We start from the raw sequence: 20,657 nt of genomic DNA on the forward strand, positions 1-20,657 counted from the left end.
TATGGTGTGCAAGATATCCTTAAAAATGTGTCAAGCCAAAACAAATCTACAGCAGATGAACAGAATCTGGAAGTCATGTCCTTATGAATAAGAAAATAAAAGCCTCATCAGAAAGTCTCAGTGAGTGTAGATGTAGGAAAGGCTGACACACATCATATTACAGAAGAATTTTAGTGAAAATCAGTGCAACAGTTCTTATGGAGTGAAAAACCCATATTTGAAATTGGCAAGAGGTACAACAGCAAGTGTTTAAAGCCATCTGTAAAACACAGTGGATGCTCTGTCATAGTTTTAAGACTGATGGAACTACGAAGGCAGAAACGCATCAGATTTTAATCCAACAATAATGTCATCTGGAAAGTATCTCTTTGTTAACAGCTTCATTTTTCAGCATAACAACGATGTCAAACAAATTGCCAATGTAGTAAAAGCATAGCTGGATGGAAAAACACACAATGGAACGCAATCAGTCATGGATTGGTCTCCCTAGAGCCTGGACTTCAATAATGTGGGGGGTCATCTCGGCACAGAATAGAACAAAAGGCACCCAAACGTCAAAGAAGTACTTTGAAAGTCCTTCAAAAACTCTAAAGAACGATGTCTTAAAGAAATTACAGAGAAGCTTGTCTAACAGAGTTCAGGTTGCGATGAAGAATAAAACTGGTCATAATGAATAATGACGCATTGTACAAAAGCTGTGCTGGGACAATGAGAATAAAAATGTATTCAGAAAAGAGGACCTTTAACAGGAGTCTACCAAGATTTTATTCTGGAAAAGAAAAGTTTCAGCAGATATAACTAGAGTGACAGAGTGGTTTGGCATGTATGCTTGTGTGTGTGCATAAAGATGAAAGAAAGGAAGAGTGAGTTGGAAAACGATATGACGCTTAAGTCTGGCACAGAAGGAAGAGACACACATCAAACCCGCATCATATTAACACCACACTCTCTGCATTGCTTGACTTTGATGCAGGATTTGTAGTTTTTTCGGATGACACAACTCCAACTGTGTTCAGGGAGAGTAAAAATGTTCTAGCTAATTATATTGCTCTAGTTCTGTTTACAAAGATATGTGAAGAACTAATGAACCACACATTTGGATATGCCAGTCTAGGTGCTATCCTGTTACTGCGTACCTCAATTACAGAAGAATTATAGAAAAATAAACTGTAAGGAGTTAAATAGCAGGAACAAGTATGCAAATTTTTAAATGCGATGCTGAAAATGTGTGAAATACTGATGACTGAAAATCTGAAAATCTTGCCAAAGACTCCAAACCAAGATAGGAAAAATAGGCCTTTTTTTGTTTAAAGTGTGCGCCAGATAACTTTTAGTGATTGTCGGATGGACTCTATTTTTACTCCATCTACTAATCGTTTGATTGACTGTCTTTGCTTCTCATTTGCTCTCTTGCAGTCTCCTGTTTCTCTCATCCCTTCTCTCTTATTCTACCTTAGTGTTTTTCTCTTTCTGTCACACACACATGGAGTGTAAATACCTCTAACTGAGCCAATTTAAGGAGGTAAAGAATACAACAGGACTCTGTCACAAGTATTTAGGAGACACAAACGGGACATTAATTGCTCATTTTTCTTGGCCACAAAACAAGAAAAGGAGTTACTTGTTTAATATGTATACAAAGAGATGATTTCTTCTAATGTGCTGAGTTCAGCGACTTTTTTTAAGACAGGGGAATTGATCTTTACATCTGAGTTAAATGTGCTTCTTGCTAATTTATTCATTACTACTAACTATTTAATAATTATTTATTTTATGTCATGTATACTAGAGATATCATGAGCCAATCTTATGGATTTCTGTTTGTGTCGATTTAGGTATATTTTAATAGGCTAAAATACAAATATGAGAAAAAAGGGTCACAAATATTGGACATTCCTATTCTTTGCATTTAATTCATTATACATCCAAATAGTTCATTAATTACCAATTACATGCCAGATACCATATGCATTTAGGCATGCAGATATGGTCAAGATCACCTGCAAAAGTTCAAAGCAAACATGCGAATGGGGAAGAAAGGTGACTTAAGCAACTTTGAATGTGGCATGGCTGCTGGTGCCAGATGGGCCAGTCTGAGTATTTCAGAAATTGCTGATCTACTGGAATTTTCATGAAAAACCATCTGTGGGTTTTACAGAGAATGGTCCAAAAAAGAGAAAATATCCAATGAGCATAGATCTCTGGATGAGATTGCAGTGAGGTGATAGGAAGGCAACAATAACTCAAATAACTACTCGTCAAAGGAAAACTGGACAACTGAAAATTAGATTGTTGCATATTCTGGTCATTCTTAGTTTCTGCTTCAACATTTGAACAGCAGTGTCAGAATTTGGCATAAAAACAAAATGAGAGCATTGATCCATGCTGCCTTGTATCTTGTATTCAGGATGTTGGCATTGGGGTTATGGTGTGGGGGATAAATGCTTAGCCCCCTTACTACCAACTGAGCATCATTTAAACACCACAGCCTACCTGAATATTGTTGGTGAACATGTGCCTCCATTTATGACCACAGTGTGCTAATCTTCTGTTGCGTCTAGCAGTACAATGCACCATGTTTCAAAGCTCAAATCATCTCAAACTGGATATTGAACATTACAATGAGTTCACTGTACTCATACGGCATCAGTCACCAGATCTCAACCCAGCAGAGAACCTTTGGGATGTGGTAGAGCAGGAGATTTGCATCATGGATGTGCAGCTAAAAATCTGCAGCAAGGTTACCGGCACCTTCCAGAATCGAGGCCATGAAGAATTAAAGCAGGTAACAGAAGGACTAAGGTGTATCTAATAAAGCAGTGTGTGAGCATAATTTTTTTTAAAATGTTTCAAAATCAAACTGTGGATGGCGCTCTCACTTTACCTGCATTACAGGATTTAAATGTTCCTGTCATTTGTTAAAGGAAAAAAGAAATACAAGAGTTTTTTGAGGGATGGGTTCAGTTGGTTGGTAGATTATCAATGGTCAGTATAACGATGTATTGTAATAACACATACGTTAATATGAAAGTTCAATGTATTACTTGTTCAACTACTTGATGAGTTCACAACTTTGTGTTGGCTTCAGGGCAGCGAGGCCATCAAGTTAATCGATATCACTCTAGAGCCGTCCGTGAAACCAGTTTAATCGAGTAGAAAACCAACTCTCACGCTTGGCTGAGGTTTCCATGTTTTCCTGTCCCACTAGGATTTCCGTCAAAGAGACAAGGTGGTAAAAACTGAAAGGGCTTAGCCATAAATGGGGGGTGGGGATGGGGGGGTGGGGTGGAAATGGAGGAGTGACTGACTTGCCAAAGACTTCCACATAAAAGAGACAAACCATCGTACACTCACACAGACCTATCTGTTTTTATGGTTGTGGTTTTTGCGCTGCGATTAGAGTGCATTAAGTATTTTGTTTTTTAATGATAGTTGATAATAATCAACATCGATCTGGAGACGACTGACTTAGTATTAATACAGCTCTATAATTCAGCTATTTCAGCACTGTCTCTTCAAAAAAGAAAGAAAGAAACGGTGCTTGTGAATGTGCTCTCCCTCTCAGTCGCTCTCTGACCAAGGGGAGCTGGTACTTGGAAGGCAGTTGAATATGAATGAAGTCTTTAGTGACCTGCTGCCACTGCTGTCAAAATGAATTAGAAATGGCACTGATTATGTTGTTTGCCACAGGTAGAGTCTGGGTCACAGAAGCTACCTGAGTTACCACTGACGCTGTCTCATATTAAAACTGTGCATTGCGCTGATCACTGTATGTAAACCAAAACAACCCTAGCAACTTAGAGAACCCCCCTTTCTAAATAACCTTGTTTTTAAAAGTGGTAGTCCAATCACAGCTGTAGTTGTTTGCTTTTTCTTTTCTGAACACATTTTTTGTTGTATCCTAGATTAATAGCAGCTAGACAGATAAAGTTTCACAAAACTTGTTAATAATGGATGACATAAACAACATAAAGGCATGAAGATGAAAAGCTGTACAAGAATGAAATGGAAAATAATCAGCCAGTAATGGGAGTCCCGTCTCCATTTGCCGTTGCACCTGCAGAAAGAACAGACATCCACACGCAAATAACGCTGTTGATGCTTCAACCACAGTTGTGGGCTGACAGAAGCCAAGAGTCATCAGGCTGCAGATTAGCACCTGTGCATTACGTTGAAACTGTGAAAAACTTTTCATTCGCTTTCCTGGCATCGAGCCTGGTGTCTCTGTGGCGCGCTAGCTCTCTCTGTTTCCTCAGCTTGTCCTTTAACCGCTCCCACCTCCATAATATTCTTTCTTTCTGTGCCTAGCTCTACTGTGCCACACATGCATTTCAATGTGACCCTTTGGTGGCTTTCAGGCAGCCGGTCCGATGGGAGAGCATCCGCCATGGAGCTTTTAGAAGCAAAGACACCCCGGGCCATTTTAGTAATGGAAGAAACCACAGGGGCTCACAACCTAATGGTAACGTGTCCTTACAAAAAGACTCCCTTTTCCCTCTGTCAAAGGTAACAGTTATGACATGTAAGGCTACACAGTTAATGAAATAATACTGAATATGCTGCAGTTTCCAAAGGCCTTATATTTTCATCACAATATAAAGCGCCCTGAGATGACTTTGTGTTGAATCAGAGCCATATAAATAAAACTGAATTGAATTTCTATACGGTATTGAATGAAACTCTCATCTAGTACATACTTAAATAATAAAAGAAAAATAATATAGCCACTGCCTCACTTGTATTTCTAACACTAAATTTAATATTGAAGCACTTACGACAGACTTTTGGTCTTTGCAGTAATTCATCTTCCATACACCTTTTGTGAAGTTAATGAACTAAAACTCCCTCTAAACTGCTGAGTGATTTTTGCTCATTAACATTTATCTATTGAATGCCCGCAGCATAACAACCACACCAGTGAATCTCAGTGATAAAATGCCTAATCAGGACTTTGTTGTTCACCACAGAGTAATGCAATTATAGTGATCAGACATAAATACTATACAGATGCACACACGCCTAATCTGACCACCACACCTTGTTTGAAATGGGCAGAGAGAGTCAACCGCTCAGACTGTGACATGCCAGATCGATGCCGACAGCCCTCCGACCTTCCTCCCACCCAATCTTCCAACACCTCCCTGTGACTGACAGCTTCCATCGGTCTGCGTCTAATGCTCCTTCAGCACATACAAAAAAAGAAGTGCATTGCTAAATTCTTGCCCTCAAATATATAAACTATTACACTTAAACAAGCAATAAGAAATACTACTTCAATAATTTAGCAAATGATAAAAATATTAATCAACTAACTTTTTTTGCATTTTTTTATCAGCATTTTTTCCTACTTGTGTGCTTGAGTCTTCAGGGAATCAGCAACCGTGTTTGATTATCATATTTTCTGATTCAGGTCACCTTGACTGAAGACCAAATAATTGATGTGCTGACATGTTGCCTTCAAGCATTCAGCGATGGCTGCAGTGTTAAAAGTAAATTGAGGATTTCACACACAAATTTCGCAGATACACAAGGATACTGTTTGTACCTGACGTTCAAGAAGGCCTCGTTACAGTAATCGTGATATTCGAGTCTGGAGCTGGGCTTTTCTTTGGTTGTGCCAATCTTCTAAAATGCATCCTGTTTCTAAGCAGACTGTAGTTCTGCAGAATACAATGTGTCTGGTTTGCGGAACCTTTTATATAAGGATTCTTAGATGAATAGTCCTCTTTTTTGCCTTTTTCTGTGTGTGTGTGGGAGGACATCGTGGCTTCTGAGAACAAAGATGCACATGAATGAGAAATGATGAATGATGCCTTTTTCTGCATAGAAATCTAGTGCATTAGTAAGATTACATAATGCAAAAGAGGGACTCCCTAAAGCAAATGAAGCTTTTACTTCACAATGTCTCAGACTTTTGCTAACGTGCTTCTTTCTTTCTGCCTTTGACTGTTATACAACTATTTTTTTTATAATTGGCATGTTATATCATGAAGGTATTGGTTCCAGAATTTAGCAATGTCAATTAGAGGTCAAACTTTATATCAAGGTATTAAATTTGTAATAACATTTTATTGATGCAGGCAACTTACAGGTGTAAGTGTAAGTAAATGAAGAGCATTTTCCTTTCTTCTTTCCCATGAGCTTCTGTCACTGATGACACAGTTCGTAATTGAAACGAGGTGCCAGCAGGAGAAACAACAACATTATCTCCAGTGACATAGCCTAAGGCCTAGCCTGTTTCCCTGGAAATTTTAAGTAATTGTAACATCACCGACAAAAACTTCAATATCTAAAAAGTACAGTAGCCTAACCTTGTAACTCTTCAGGAGTCTGCACGATATTGTCATTTAATAAAACTGAAAAATATTATCTATGCCTGGGATGTTACATTTTAGTTTGAGCTTTTTAACCAGCTGCCTGAAGCCTTGTTTTTCCACCACGTAACCACAGCAGTATTTTCCACCTACTGTTTGCCCTTTCTGTCATATGGAGTATAACTAGTGCTAGTATCTCCTCCTTCGTAGGCTGACTGTACTCATTAGTGTGTGTTCTTGCCTCAAGTGGTGAAACAAGTTTGTTGTTTGCACCTGTAGCTGGAACAATTTTCTTGCATATTTTGCAGCATAATGTGGTTTGCTGGAGGTTATTGAAGTAGCTCCCTTCTTAGCAACTAAACTGCCATCAGAGGCCGCTCTGGCTCTCAGACATGCCTGGGCTGGTCTCATTGTTGTGCGAATTAGCATTGCTATAGCAAAGATACAGCGATATGACATTTTTATTAAATTTGTAAAAAATGATACCAGTATTATTGCGGGGATATTGGATCAGCCCTAGATGTCATTATGGAGACTTCTGAAGTACTAAAGTAAGCCCACAACAGTCAAAATTGCTGCATGACTGACTTTCTCTGCTTGAGGCTAGTGTTGCTCACAAACAAAACGAGTGCGCAACCAGTGCTCAACATTTCCAATACACTAAGCAACAAACAAGCTGTTTGAAAAAAGTTCTTCCTCTGTGTTATACCCTCGTCAACAAACAAACCGAATGCTAAATCCACAGTTAAACAGGCAGCAAGCCTAAAAGCTGAAACTTGCAGCCTCTCTGTGTTTCTCGCAGCATGACTGTACAGTATCCCTTCCCTTTTAGTCAAAGGATTGTAATGCCAACGAGTAGTTGACACCACAATGTATGACTTTCATGCCCAACTGGCTGCTTTACTGTTTGTGGTGCGATCAAAACCAATACTTTTTACATTTTAAATGCATAATATGGCATAAATAGCTTTGTTTTCACTCCTGTCTCTCAAATGCATTGCTGTTTGGCTGCCCAGTTTCCAGACATTCTGAGGCAATGCCCAGTCGCAAGTGCAGTGGCAGCAAGAGGAGCAAAAAGGAAGTATAGCAGGTGGTGAGGGAGTGAAATAGGAGAGGTGAGAGAAGACACATAAGAGGTGACTGAAAAGAGGAAGAGGAGAGGACAGCCAGGAGGCAGCTTTCTGCATCTAACTGGCTCAGTGCAGTTCATACGCTTGCAGGTAATCTCTCCCTCTCTCTGACCTTGAGCACTTACCTCAGGACAATCATAACTTATGCCAACTCAACATGAAAGAGAGAGAGAGAGAGGGAGGGAGAGAGGGAGAGAAAGAGAGTGGGCATAGCGCTGACCCAAGCACATCTCTAGAGGATATCACCCCCACCCTGAGGGGCTTACACTGCCAACAGCATTAACTTCCTTTTTTTTTTTTCGTCCAACACAGCATGCAATCAAGCAAGAAAGCAAGCACTGGTATTGTTTGTCTGATGAGTCCGTACACTGCACAGACTGCACTGCACTCTGCCTGTGTCTTCTTTTCTTTTTCTGTTTTCATGTGTCCATCTATCCTCTCCTCCTCTCCTTTTTTGAAAAAATGTGCTTAAATGACTTGTTATTCATTCTCACCAAAGTAGGTTTTATTTCCATCATATAGGTAATTAAAAATTAAGCATTAATTTTGTCAAACTAGTAATCAATTATATAAAAGTGACACAATGGATAAAGAGTAGAAAACAAAATACCTGATACCTGACAAGTGTTCAGAAGGACATACCTTAAAATCAAAAAAATATGTAAGAGGAAATGATAATAATAATAATCATCACTATCATTGTAACAGAACTGAACAAACAACTATCTTTCAATCTATAAAAAACAGACTGTGTGTGTTGTTGCTGTTTTTCTTCGTTTTTGGAAAGACATCTTTCTGCCTCTCAGCTTGACAGAAGACCAGGGTGGCTTCCTTTCAAACGTTGCAGTGTGGGAGTGCTTATCAAGAATTAATGACGCCTTTCAGAAGAAAACTTAACAAGCTATACTTATCAGGCATCTTCAGTACGATTCTTGGTGCTCAATAAACTCTAAAGCTTTCAAATTATGACGAATGGCTGGTTAAAGGTACCTGATGAGTCATCCTAGATTAGCATTCCCAGTTTGAATGAGCTTGTACAGTTGTCGAGTAAAAGATTTCCTCAAACCGAGATGCGGTGAGGCAAGTGGGAAGCTGCCAAGAGAGGAGATACATTTGCTGTTCTACAGTGGTCAACAGCTTTCTGGATGAATCTGCAGGCTCACTCCAAGACTGTGTAAAAAGGGTTTGTTTTTGTTGTTTTGTTTAATTGATCACACTCTTTCATTGGGTCTGCGCATTTACTGATTTGATAGGATCCAGTCACCATATAAAATAAATAAGTGAGAAAGAATGCATTACTAAACCAACGACGGGGCATTTATAGCTGATGGCAATAACCAGTGTGAAACACAAGCCTTTGAGATCAGCTGCTGAAATGGAAAGCATTCATAATTTCACAGCAGCCTTTTGTGTACATATTTAATGAATTCAGCAGTATTCTGCTAAAGTCACTTAGTGCTAAATTCAATACACTCTGAGCTGGAATTTAAAAAAAACCCACACATTTCTGTCAGAGTCCCCAAAATCTCTGACAGAAATGACCCTGGGAAGATTGCTCATTCATTCATTCATTCATGAATCTATCAGACACACATACAGAATGAAAGAAAGATCCAACCAAGCATCTAAATACAGTTGTTTACAGAAGTTTATATCCACTAATCATGGGCATGAATGTCATGGTAATTTGGGGTTTTTAATGATGCCTTTGAAATGTTCTTCTACCAGGGTGGAACGATTGTACAGCATGCATCTTTACCGACTTTAAGCAGGACGAATTGGATGCACGAGTTTGAAATCATTTCTCTTATCCACATTGGATCAAAAGTATGTATACAGGCTCAAAATATATACACGCACCTCCACTCCTATTTGGTTAGATCGCCTTTAGAATGTTGCATCCTGACTAGATGTTTTGGTAGCCTTCAACAAGTGTCTGGCAGAACTCTGCCTGGATATTTGACCACTATTCTTTCAGCATTTAAACTGCTCAGGTTCCTGGCATGGACTCAGCTTTAAGTATAATTCCCAAATGTTCAACAGGGTTCAGGTCGGAGCTTTGGAAAAAATCTGTAAGCTTAATATAAGAATGCTTTATCCACTTGTGTATTTGAGATCATTGTCCTGTTGAAACACCCATCTGCGCTCAGTCTTGGAATCGGCACTCATTTGGAAAAAGCTCCAGTTAAAATACCTTCCCAACTTGATTAAATATAAAATATAGATAAATCTTCACTGAGTTCCTTGGACATTGTCATTGTTCTGTGCATTGGTCAATCCAATGAGTGCTGTCAAGCAAATCCTTTTTATGCTAGCAAAGAGCAACTACCAGTTGTAATCGGCCCTGACAAGTTAAAAGACACTGCAGAACCTTAAGCATCACGTAATAAAAGTAAAGTGTATCGATGTGACTTAGAGAAAATCCAAAATGAATTTAAACTTGTGCACCCAATTCTTATTGTTCAAAGTCATTAAGGATGTATGCTGATGCATGCTTATTACAATGACATTGCCCATAATGAGTGCATGCAAACTTCTGACCACAACTGCACTTATTACAGCATGATGACTTACCAAAAGTTGACCAGGAAAGGATGTTCAAGGTTCTGCATGATCTGGAGTTCTTTGAGGACGTTCCTCACTTCGTTCCGCTCCACGCATTTTAACTTGTTCATGTACTTCATGGCATACATCTTCTTGGTATCTTTCTTCTGCACAATGCAGACCTTAAGTGACAAGATCACATGTGACAACATGGCGTAAGGTAAATTCCTGTTGATTATTAATTCATTATTTGTGATATGAATCAAAAAACAGCATTCTGTTTTTAAAAATACTCAGACTAACAAATTTACAGTATGACTTATGTTTCCATCATTCATCCATACTTATCTAAAAACTTTTTTTCCACCAACAAAGGAAGAGGTGGACCATTTGAAACACTTCTGCAATAACCAGAAACACAGTCTACCAAAAAAGGTTGGATGGAAAGTTGGCGAGGAAAAGATTTGTCTTTAAGCCAGTGATCAAGAATTTAATCCCCTCTTAAGATGTTTAACTTTTCACACCAGCATATTTAGCATTTTAGAGATGGGAAACATCAGGTTAGCACTCATTAGAATTGCTAGTGTGTGTCAGTGGGGAATGCAGTCAGTTTTCTCAAATAAATAGCATTAATTATATGATCCAGCAAAAAGAAACAGCGGAATATAACAACCCATTACGATGTGAAAAGCTGCTGTTGTGTATCAAATGCATACAGACGATATATGACGACTCAAACAGGGAAACACATGCATTTTTATTAACATGTAGAGTTGTAATAACACTACACTTTTTTGTTGTCATGTTTGTCTGAGCTACAAGCGTCAATAAGCCAGTGATTGCTGCTAAGAGAGTGATCTGCGGACCAGCTGGCACAGTTAATCAGCCAAACCCTGATCACATCACTCCTCCCATTGAACAGCTTGCCATCTACTGTGATTAGACTGCTTATCTGTCACTGGACACAGTGTCGATATTGTGCGGGTCTCTGTTGTGTGTGAAGGTTATTGCATGTGCATGGGAGTGCCTGCATCTCTATATGTGCTTACATGAACTGTAGGTGTTGATGTGAATTACTATGCGGCACTTGGCTTAACATGGTGCTGCTGTTAAAACTTTTACCACGTCTCGGGGTGTGGTTTTATTTACGACAACATGCTGTGCTCTGTGCAGAACTCAAACAAGTGGTTGATTTGCTGAAAGAAAAATGGGGACCATACTGAGAATTCATTATTAGTTTTATTATCAGTTTGTAAGAAAAACATCAAATTTTCCTCATTTCAGCCTCTACATTGTGCAGATTCTATCAGATAATCTGACGGTAAACTGGATGGACTATTGGTCAAAAAACATCCATCTGCTTTGGCTTTAGGGAATTAAAATGGCCATTAATTTCACAGTGAATAATGTAGAAAATTAGCAAATTAATAAGCCATGACATTAACCAGTGGCTGCAGCTCTAGGATTACATGGAACTTAGGAACAACCTGAGAGGTTTGCCTGCATGCTGTCACAACGAACACAGACTTAGTTTTATATGTAATAACTTTTTTTTTTTCATTTTGTGACTGATTTTTTACATTTCAATAATCCAACCATAAAATTGATAGTTTTATAGTTCCATTATATATTTGTTGTTGCAGTTTTCTCTCAAATTATTGGCTGGGCGACATCTTAAGCAACACCAGTCTTCTGGAAGTGTGCATTGTCAAGTTGAGTCAAGTCAAGTCAAGTGGCTTTATTGTCATTTCAACCATGTGCAGTGGTACAGTGCACAGTGAAGCGACACGCTCCTCCAAGACCATGGCGGTACATATAACAGACAATCAACACAGGACAACATAAAGTGCAAGTGTGCAAAAATTGCTAGAAAACAAAACAAAGACAGATAGTGCAACTCCAGAACAAGGTGTGTGTGTGTGTGTGTGTGTGTGTGTGTGTGTGTGTGTGTGTGTGTGTGTGTGTGTGTGTGTTTTACTGTTGTTTCCAGCTAATCTGGGTTTATATTCCATCTAATTTCTTATGAAAAGAAACTTACCTTTCCGAAGCTCCCTTTTCCTATTGCCCTTAAGATCTGGAAATGGTCGAAATTAACTGTTGGCATAAACAAGGAGAAAAAAAACAGTTTCTTAGAATCAACACAAAACTAAAACAGAAATTAAGACCTAAAATATTATGTATGTAACTGTAACAAGATGGTGTTATAGATTTGTGACAGGGGATTTCTTTAAATCACCCCAGTAATTCTTCAGCTAAGACACCTGAGTTAGACACCTGTGTTGTTTTTACTCATTCACTATCAAAGTGAGTCCGTGGCATGACATTGTATCCTCGGTTACAGAGCTGTGTTCATGAAAGTCATTGGATCACAACCTGTAAGGTTTATACCCTAAATTTACAGTATTGACAATTACCAAAATAACTTTTTTTATTTTTCTGTAAAGGTTAAGCCACAAGTATGCGAACACTCTTAAATTAAAATGTTATTTTTAATACCAAAATATATTTGTAGTTATCCAGAATTTTCCAAATTTGTTGTTTTATAAAAAAAAAATTCAAAGCTTGTTTTTGGCAGATTTCTAAAGCATTTCTGTTTTGTTGTTTTCATGATAGGTGGGCTAGTAAACATGATAAGAACTGTGCTTGAGAAAGCTTCATGAATTTGCTCCTGGAGGACTAAAAGTGAACTACTTGCAAATAACTTAGGGGCAGATACAAACCTTTAGGAAGTGAAATTACAAGTGTGCATCCTTTAAAACTAGGTCACTGATGTATTATAAATGCAAAAACCTGCATGTGTCACACCAGTTACAGTAGGTTCACTGTGAGGTTTGCTTTAAGCTCATTTTAGAACAATGCACCAGTCATGCTGAAACAGATGGAGGTCTCCCGGGCAACCAGAAGTCGCAGGTTTCTAATATGACAGAGAAATGAAATAACCTTCAGCCACAAAGATGTCTGATATGATGTCTGTTCCTAAACACCCATTTCAGACAACCTAAGCATTTCAGTAGCTGCCAGCTTTTGCGTCCTTCCCTCGCTCCCTGTGTCTCACCCACACACAAAGACAGACGCAACCTGAACCGCAGCTTAACTCCATATCTCAGTATCCATTTATCAGCAACATTTATCGCCAATTGGAACCGGATGGGGATGTTTGTTTCTTGCTGTCATGACAACCAGGACAGAAGGTTTTCCCTCTCCGCTGTTTCCCCGAGGATGGAACAGCTGCTGCCCACTCTTTCCACTCATCTGTCTGTGCGCGAGCGTGGTCACACACTCACACACAGACAGAGGGAAGAGGCACGCGCACGTGAATTATCGGCTGCATTCACAATCATTATCAAAAACACGCTTGCTTTTTGACATATAGCGCTGACCTAAAACATTACCTGCCTCTTTTGCAGCAGTGTACCGTGCGTACACGCACTCACTCAGCCTGCAGTCACTAGATGTATTGGATGTGACAGTTAATGTTATGCTCTGTTAGTCACGTATATCTGGCACATCCTCGTCTCACACTATCGGCACTGGAGTGTTTACACAACCTATTCCATATGAGGTCTGCTTTGTGATGCACATGCATGCTTGTGGCAGCCGATATACTGATGCACTTGCATGAACTCATCATATAGAGCCACACTTTTAGTAAACATAGTCATTTTTTTCTGCTGAGCTTATGCTTTTTGTTTATTTTATTTTATTTATTTTTTTATAAAGACAGCTGTGATCGTGGTTGGAAGCAGACAGACTACAGAGAGAGCAAGAGATTGAGCGATAGAGACAAAGGCAGACACAGAAAGAGAGGCTGTGAGAGCAAGGTGGAGACTCATAATTTACTAGCAGTGCTTTGAATGGTTTAATGTGATGGACACATGAGTAACAGAGCATGTAATGATTCAAGTCTGCATATGAGTGGAATTGGCAAATTGACAGCGTTTCCATGACTTAAACTAGCTGAGGAAGTCATGTGACTGACTCTGGCACTCATCTGCTAGTCAATTTGAATCTGACTGACATGTGCTTATCAGTTTGGATTGAAATAATCACGCTTGGTCAGTTTGAGCCTCGCACAGTCTCTCACACTCTCAGCATGACTGGTACGTACTCTTTCTTACTCGGTCCGAGTGTGCCCAGGCTGGGAACATTTCAAATATCATCCTTTTCAAGAACAGTTGCTCTGACAACTGAAACAGAATCAGCTGGTCAGTCTGCTCTAATCTCACTAAAGTACGGGAAGGTGTAAACAGGACTCATCAATATACTATTGCACAAGGTAGCACGTGCACGTGTCATAAGGGACACATGAAGCACACCCATCATTCCCCAGGGGAGATAAACGTGTCTTGACAGAGTTCACCTTCATGCACACACCTCTGTGTAAATCACCTAATATGGGTTGAGTGTAAGCTAGAAAATATGCACTGACGCCAGCCCAGAAAACAGATTATTCCACAGATAAATTGATTACAGGGTCGGATTTATCAATGAGCAAAAAATACATTTAAAAAATGTTTGTGTTTAGTTTATGTCTATTTTTTTCTACGTTTTCTTACTATTGCTTTAAATGCATTTGCGGTTGAGTGTGGAAAAAGAAAGGGGATGCACATGAAAATGGCACAAACTGAAATATATCTATATTTGCATAGCTGCGTATTTAGCTTAAGCGCGCAATCTCACATTCATTTGTGTCAGTTACTAATCTCCATAAATCTCTGCATGTGAGTATAAATAACCTGTAGATAAGTGGAAGGTTTCTGGTTTCCGTTTGCAGTCTGGGCTGCACTGACCAATCATGTTTGACCAGGCTTCAGCTGCATGAACTGAGAGCAAACAACAGATTGCATCTATTTAAGTGCACTTTTGAAACCATCAGCTGTTATCTAGCAACTATTTAGTTTTTTAATAGGTTTTTAAATGTAAATTAGCTGCATGTGCAAACAGTGGTAACAGACACAACAGGAAGCCATGGGCCTGATATTTGTTGGCAGTGTTAGAAGCTCCAAACTACTGTTAGCTCCCTTAAAGCTAACAACAGAATAAACGAGAAATCATTTATCTCTTTATATACAGGTGTAATGTATAGAGAATCAACACATTATTTTTTTATCTGACACACAATGATAATCTAAGATTTTGAAATATGACCATTTATAAATGTTCACTTTACAAACAAACTGGTTTGCGACTGGTATCACCTCACAGTGACCTTTGACGCTTCTGAAGCATGAAGCGATACTTCAATTTGCATCTTTATTGCTACTCAAAGCAGCGAGCACATTATTAACATGCGGACCACCAACAATTGTCAAAAGAAAAGATTAGAAGTGGAGATTCTTGGCAGGTTGAATAATATTGGAAGTCGCGCTTGCCCTACCTTTAAGCCATGCAAAAAAAAAAAAAAAAAACCCAACCATTGTATGTGGAGCAGTCTCTCACTTTTCTGTCTCTCCAATAATCTTTCCTCACCTTCTTTAGTATCCCCCTTGTTCCCCTAATTACACTGGGTTTCAGGTATCTTAGGTAATCTAGACAGTATAGAGCAATGAGGGGATACAAAAGTAAAGTAAGGGACACCTATCTCTTCCTGTCGCTCACGGGACTTTCATCAGTGACGGGATGACTTTTTTTCGAGGATGCAGGGCTATTAAAAAAAATCAAAACAATGTTTCTCAACAATGTGTTTTATATTCACCCTCTCTCAGTGAAATCAATTCAATTCAATTCAATTCAATTCAATTTGATTTATATAGCGCCAAATCACAACAAAAGTCGCCTCAAGGCGCTTCATAACCCACGCTTTATTTGTGAGAAAGAGAAGTGTCAAAGAAGGTACACTATGGCATTAACTCGAGAGTTCAGAGGAGCTCCAATATGAATGACATTTCCAGAATAGCACACGAGATGACTAAGCATCAGGGTTAACCATGAATAATTACTTGATCTTTGATAAAGGTTGCCTCAATTCAAAAAGAGAAAACAACAGATTTCATTAGAGAGTGTGGGCCAGAGTGAAAAATCTGACTCTGGTTGGTCGCATAATAGCTACGTTTCTAAAATTCTAATGATAATTAGGAGAGTAGAGTAGCATCCTGCCCTGGCTTAAACCTTTGGCTAAATGCAGCCTTAGTCTGCAACTTTATAAAAAGACACAAATGTATCACATCACCTGATATACTGGATATAGAGAAGAAGGTAAGAAAACCTGGAAAAACCACTCCACTTCTGACTAAATTACTGACTCATGTAACACAGACTTTTTTGAAGGCCTTGGGGTTCCGCCAGAGTGGAATTAATTTCCGAGACTGACTCAGATCAATAACATCACAGACTATTATCTACTCAGGACACAAAGAAAAAGAAAATTTATTCAAACCAGGAGCTTCCGAGTTAAAGTACTAGTACTATCAAAGGCTCCCTTGACTGCAATCAGCCTGAAAAAGAAAAACAATTCCTAACCATGCAAGACTTGGGTGATCAATAATGATAGATGTAAAGAATAAAGAATTAAAGAAAAAAACAGATGAGTTTTGATGAATGTCTTTGGCATTCAGTAAACAGCTTTTGTTTTTCTCTCCTGTACGCCTAACTATAAGAATATTTGCAAAAAATATATACACTGTTGTGGTCATATTAAAGCTAAACAGTTGTATATCAAGAGGTATTCCTCTTTTTCCTTACTGATGAGGAGTGGCTGCAGACCTAATCAGCATGTTACACTTCTATGCATTAACTGTAAGTGCTCTTAATCTTGGAAAGAGGATGGAAACATCTTTGCACATCAAAAAAAGCTGAAGAAAAGACGGGTTAAGCCAATCACTCAGTGGTGGTGAATCCTGCTCCCATCCTTTGCTGTCTTTGGTTTCGTTTAGATGTTAATCTCAAAGTAAAGACACTAAAAGTAGAAAAGAAGTGAAACAAGAACTATTTTAAAGGTTTAATACTCACCCTCATCTGTGTCTTCTGTGACTGGAGCCTTGCTGGACTGGCCAAGCCCCATGGTTGCTTCTCTTGTGGATTTTTCCTGTTGTGCTCAACTCAACTCAGCACCGAACAGCTCTCCCTCTGAGACTCACTCATAGCCTGGTCAACAACTGGCCCCAAACACACACACATACACACAGACAGCCTCACGTGCTCGATTGCGTTTTGCTGACTTGAATAGGTCCCGTCTTCCTCTTAACTGCCCACCTCGACACAACCACACATCACTGGATCCATACACGCGCCCACAGAGAGTGAAGGACTTGGGGAAAACACTAAAGGCACTGAAGTGCTGACACGCACACATAAACACACAGACACACACACACAGGCAGCACAACTACAGCGTACGTTCCCTGTCTGTCTTCGCTGCTGTTCAGGCGACTGCAGGCAGACGGGCAGCTCGTCCAAGCCAGGAGGCGGGTGGGTGATGTGCCTCTGCCTCTGACCCTCTGATGACTGAGAGTCTAACCTGTGCAGGAAGGCAGGCAAACATGACACCACCATCGGAGTGAGAGAAGGCGGGACAGAGAGGAAGAGGGGGAAGAGGCAGCAGACTTTAAAGATACCAATAAACAAACTTTAATAGCAGCAGTACATAAACAACTCACTGAGGCTTGATTAGGAAATTTACTTAGTTAGTGAAAGAGGTAAAAAAACAACAACTGCTATTTGCATTTCTTACATATCCAGATCTCTTTTCCACTTCCTACCCCTTCATTCCTTCCTCCTTTACTTTTCCCATCATTTATCAATAATTGAATTTATATATTTTAATCATAAGCACATCCCACAGAACAGTGCAAGTGTGATGAATGGTAAGGTTTTTTCCATTAAGAGCAAAAAAGCTGCAGGCTTGATTTAGGGTGGTGTTATGTACTGTGAATGGAAGCCATTCAGATGCCTTTTTAGGACAGGAGATTTCAAAAGTTTCTCTATTTTTTTTCCACAAAGAAAAGAAAAATTCAGTTTTTACAGAACAGTTATGCACAATGCAATTATGAGTTGCAAAGAAGTGACTTGAAGTGATTAAATGGCATGATAATTTCCTAACACATCGTATCATATTTCAGTGGTTTTCCATTAAATCCTTTAATGTCACCCTTTAGTGCCTGTCAGTATCTTCAGGAAGAACGAGGGTCTAAAATGTGATATGTAGGTAAACTGCCTGCATGCAGTCCTTTGGGGAAGCCCGTTAATGAATGTCATCCTGAGACTGCGTGATAAGGTCACCACCGCGAAGGTGAATGTCCCTCTTGGGTAAATATGAAATATTCAAAAAAGTAGTGCGGGAAGCCGCAGTGCTGAGCACCCCGCAGAGGACATTGTGCCGGGAGCCCTTATCTGATCAAATAGGAAAGCATGCGCTGAATATAAAGTATCCCCACGCTTCCATGCAGGACAGCCGTGGGCACCTACCTACCTTAGTTGAGCATAGGACCATTTCTAGTCCGCTTTGCTGCAGAGAGGTGAAGAGCAACAGTGCTGCTCAAAGCATCACTTGTAGTCCCGTGTTCGGACGACGACGCACCGGGACATCTGCCACGGGAAACAAATGGTACCACACGGGAAGACGTGACTTGCGGGATGTGCCGACAATGCGAAATCCTGCGCTGTGCTTCTGGAGGACAACAGGACAGACGACAGAGCCGACGAAACACAGATATTTTGGCGGCGGCGGGGGGGGTTGCTGCTACTGGGCTGCTTACACTGATGAGCGGCTGACCTCCTGTTCAAGAGCTGGCCACCCGCGTGCGCCTTGAGAGAGGCACGTTTCGTGGGCTGCTGTAGTGGGGGCTGAGGTTTCCCTCGGTTTTTTTCCACGAATCTTTAGTCATTAATACTTCTCTAGTGAAATTCCACATTGAGAAAAATCAGATTTCCCATTCAGTCCCCCCCCCCCCGCTCAGCTATTAAAAATCACCCAATGCTGATCTTCTCTTACTGTATAGACCATCACTTTGAAATTGCCTCATATTGCTCATTTCCCTATAGTTGCCACCATGGAGTCAGTGTTCATACTGTGTTGACAAGAAGTTGTAACCACTTCTTGGCACCAGAACTGTTTCCACCAGGTGCCCCAGGTGAAAGTCTCTTTATAGTCCAGCTGAGCCTGCTGCACCATAATAGCTTTTAAAATTATATGGAAATAGTAATTAGCGTCCATAATTCTCCATGTATAATGTCCCTCTAGTGTTCTATTCTGAGTCTGTGCAGATCTTAGTGTACTTTATTGTATTGTTTCATGCCAGCTATCAATACAGAGTTCATATTCTTGAATAGTCAAAAGCATTATAAGTTTTCTTATTGCCTACCTGTGAGAACAGACACATAGGTAGTGACAGTCTTTCCACATTTTATAATATATAGTTATGCAGAGACCTACATCTTTACCTATACATGATGATGTAGATGATGATCTTCATTAAATATGTGAAGTATGTTGCTTACTGCAATGCAGTTGGATTTCCTTTTGGCCATAGTTCTTTAGTGCAGCCACTGATTATATATTAACATTTGCAGCCATTAACTACTAACTGTAAAACACATCCATCCGTAGTCAGGACTGCACTATTTCCTGCCTCCCCCTGCTAATTGAGCAAGCCAAGGTCGAGAGGAGAATGGCTGAGTAGTGGGACTGGGGCATGCAAGACATGCTTACATTGCACTTCCTCTTTATGCCCGTCATGCTAAGACGCTCAGAGTTGGTCATCCATCTTACTGACAAGATCGCCCCACGCTATGAAGTGGGAGCAGATATCATTCAAAACCAGGCCAGTCCCTTATTGGGCATTTGACAGCATTGGGAAGTTTACATGTTTTTTAGATGTGATGAATAACGGCAGGCTCAGATCACACAGGGGCAGAGATGAAGTCAAGCTACATAACATGCCTGAGGTCATAAAATGCGTCCCTGTTTTCCCAGTTTTGTAAGTGAAAATGGGAGCTTTTTATTTGGAAAAGGGAAGCTGTCATTGTTATGCCCATTTATACTGGATACAGATTTGAATAGAGGAGTGGTGATTTTTTATTTTTTTTTTGCAGAACTTTTATGCAGAAACTATAGAGCCTACAAGTCTGTGAAATTAGCCCCATCTAATGGATAAAAATGAGATTGTTGCCTAACAGCAGTCAAACTTTATACAGCAAGGGTAGTTGGCAAGGCTAGGCTAAGTAACTGTTATATGCCAGCTTTAAAAAAAGTGTACAACTCATCTGCTTTACATTTTGAAAATTGATAGTTGTTGCAGTGAAGCTATTTGGTATACCACACATGACATTAACAACCACTTGTTCCCATATTCATAAACAGATGCTTTTTTTTCTAAATTAACCAGTAATACAGTATATAGTGATTTTTTTTAAGTCCATCACTAGCTCTTACATTAGCTTGTTAAAGAAGAGTTTGTTCTGTTTCTTCTTTACTTATTCATTTGTTTATTTGGTATTTTAGTTTAGTTCTGATGAGGCAATTAGTAAAAATCATTGTGAAGCTGATGCTCCAGCCATTAATGGAAAACTAATTCAATGCCTTCATTGGGATATTCAACATCTAAACTATCTGGACTCCTCTCCTCCTGCATAGAAGATATTAAGAACATATATACAGACTAAGACATGCACCAATTTAATGCGAAAAGTACTCTATGCTGAGTTGGAAAATTCATAGTGTGCAGTTAGCTTC

At 39.6% G+C, this 20,657-nt stretch overlaps 1 protein-coding gene across 1 annotated transcript in view; it reads right to left on the reverse strand.

The window, feature by feature from the left end:
* Positions 1-18,763, reverse strand: part of stk32a (serine/threonine kinase 32A) — a 65,300-nt gene extending 46,537 nt beyond the window's left edge. Inside the window, exons 1-4 of the mRNA XM_005727746.1 lie at positions 18,396-18,763; positions 16,937-17,444; positions 12,027-12,082; positions 10,019-10,170 (exon numbers count right to left, since the gene is read on the reverse strand). Coding sequence (XP_005727803.1) covers positions 10,019-10,170; positions 12,027-12,082; positions 16,937-16,988 — 260 coding nt within the window. The 5' untranslated portion in view covers positions 16,989-17,444; positions 18,396-18,763. The remainder of the gene's footprint in view (positions 1-10,018; positions 10,171-12,026; positions 12,083-16,936; positions 17,445-18,395) is intronic.
* Between the last annotated feature and the right edge of the window lie 1,894 nt (positions 18,764-20,657).

Source organism: Pundamilia nyererei, unplaced genomic scaffold (genome assembly GCF_000239375.1).
Source record: "Pundamilia nyererei isolate P.nyererei 1_Seehausen unplaced genomic scaffold, PunNye1.0 scaffold00026, whole genome shotgun sequence".
Classification (NCBI taxonomy): domain Eukaryota; kingdom Metazoa; phylum Chordata; class Actinopteri; order Cichliformes; family Cichlidae; genus Pundamilia; species Pundamilia nyererei.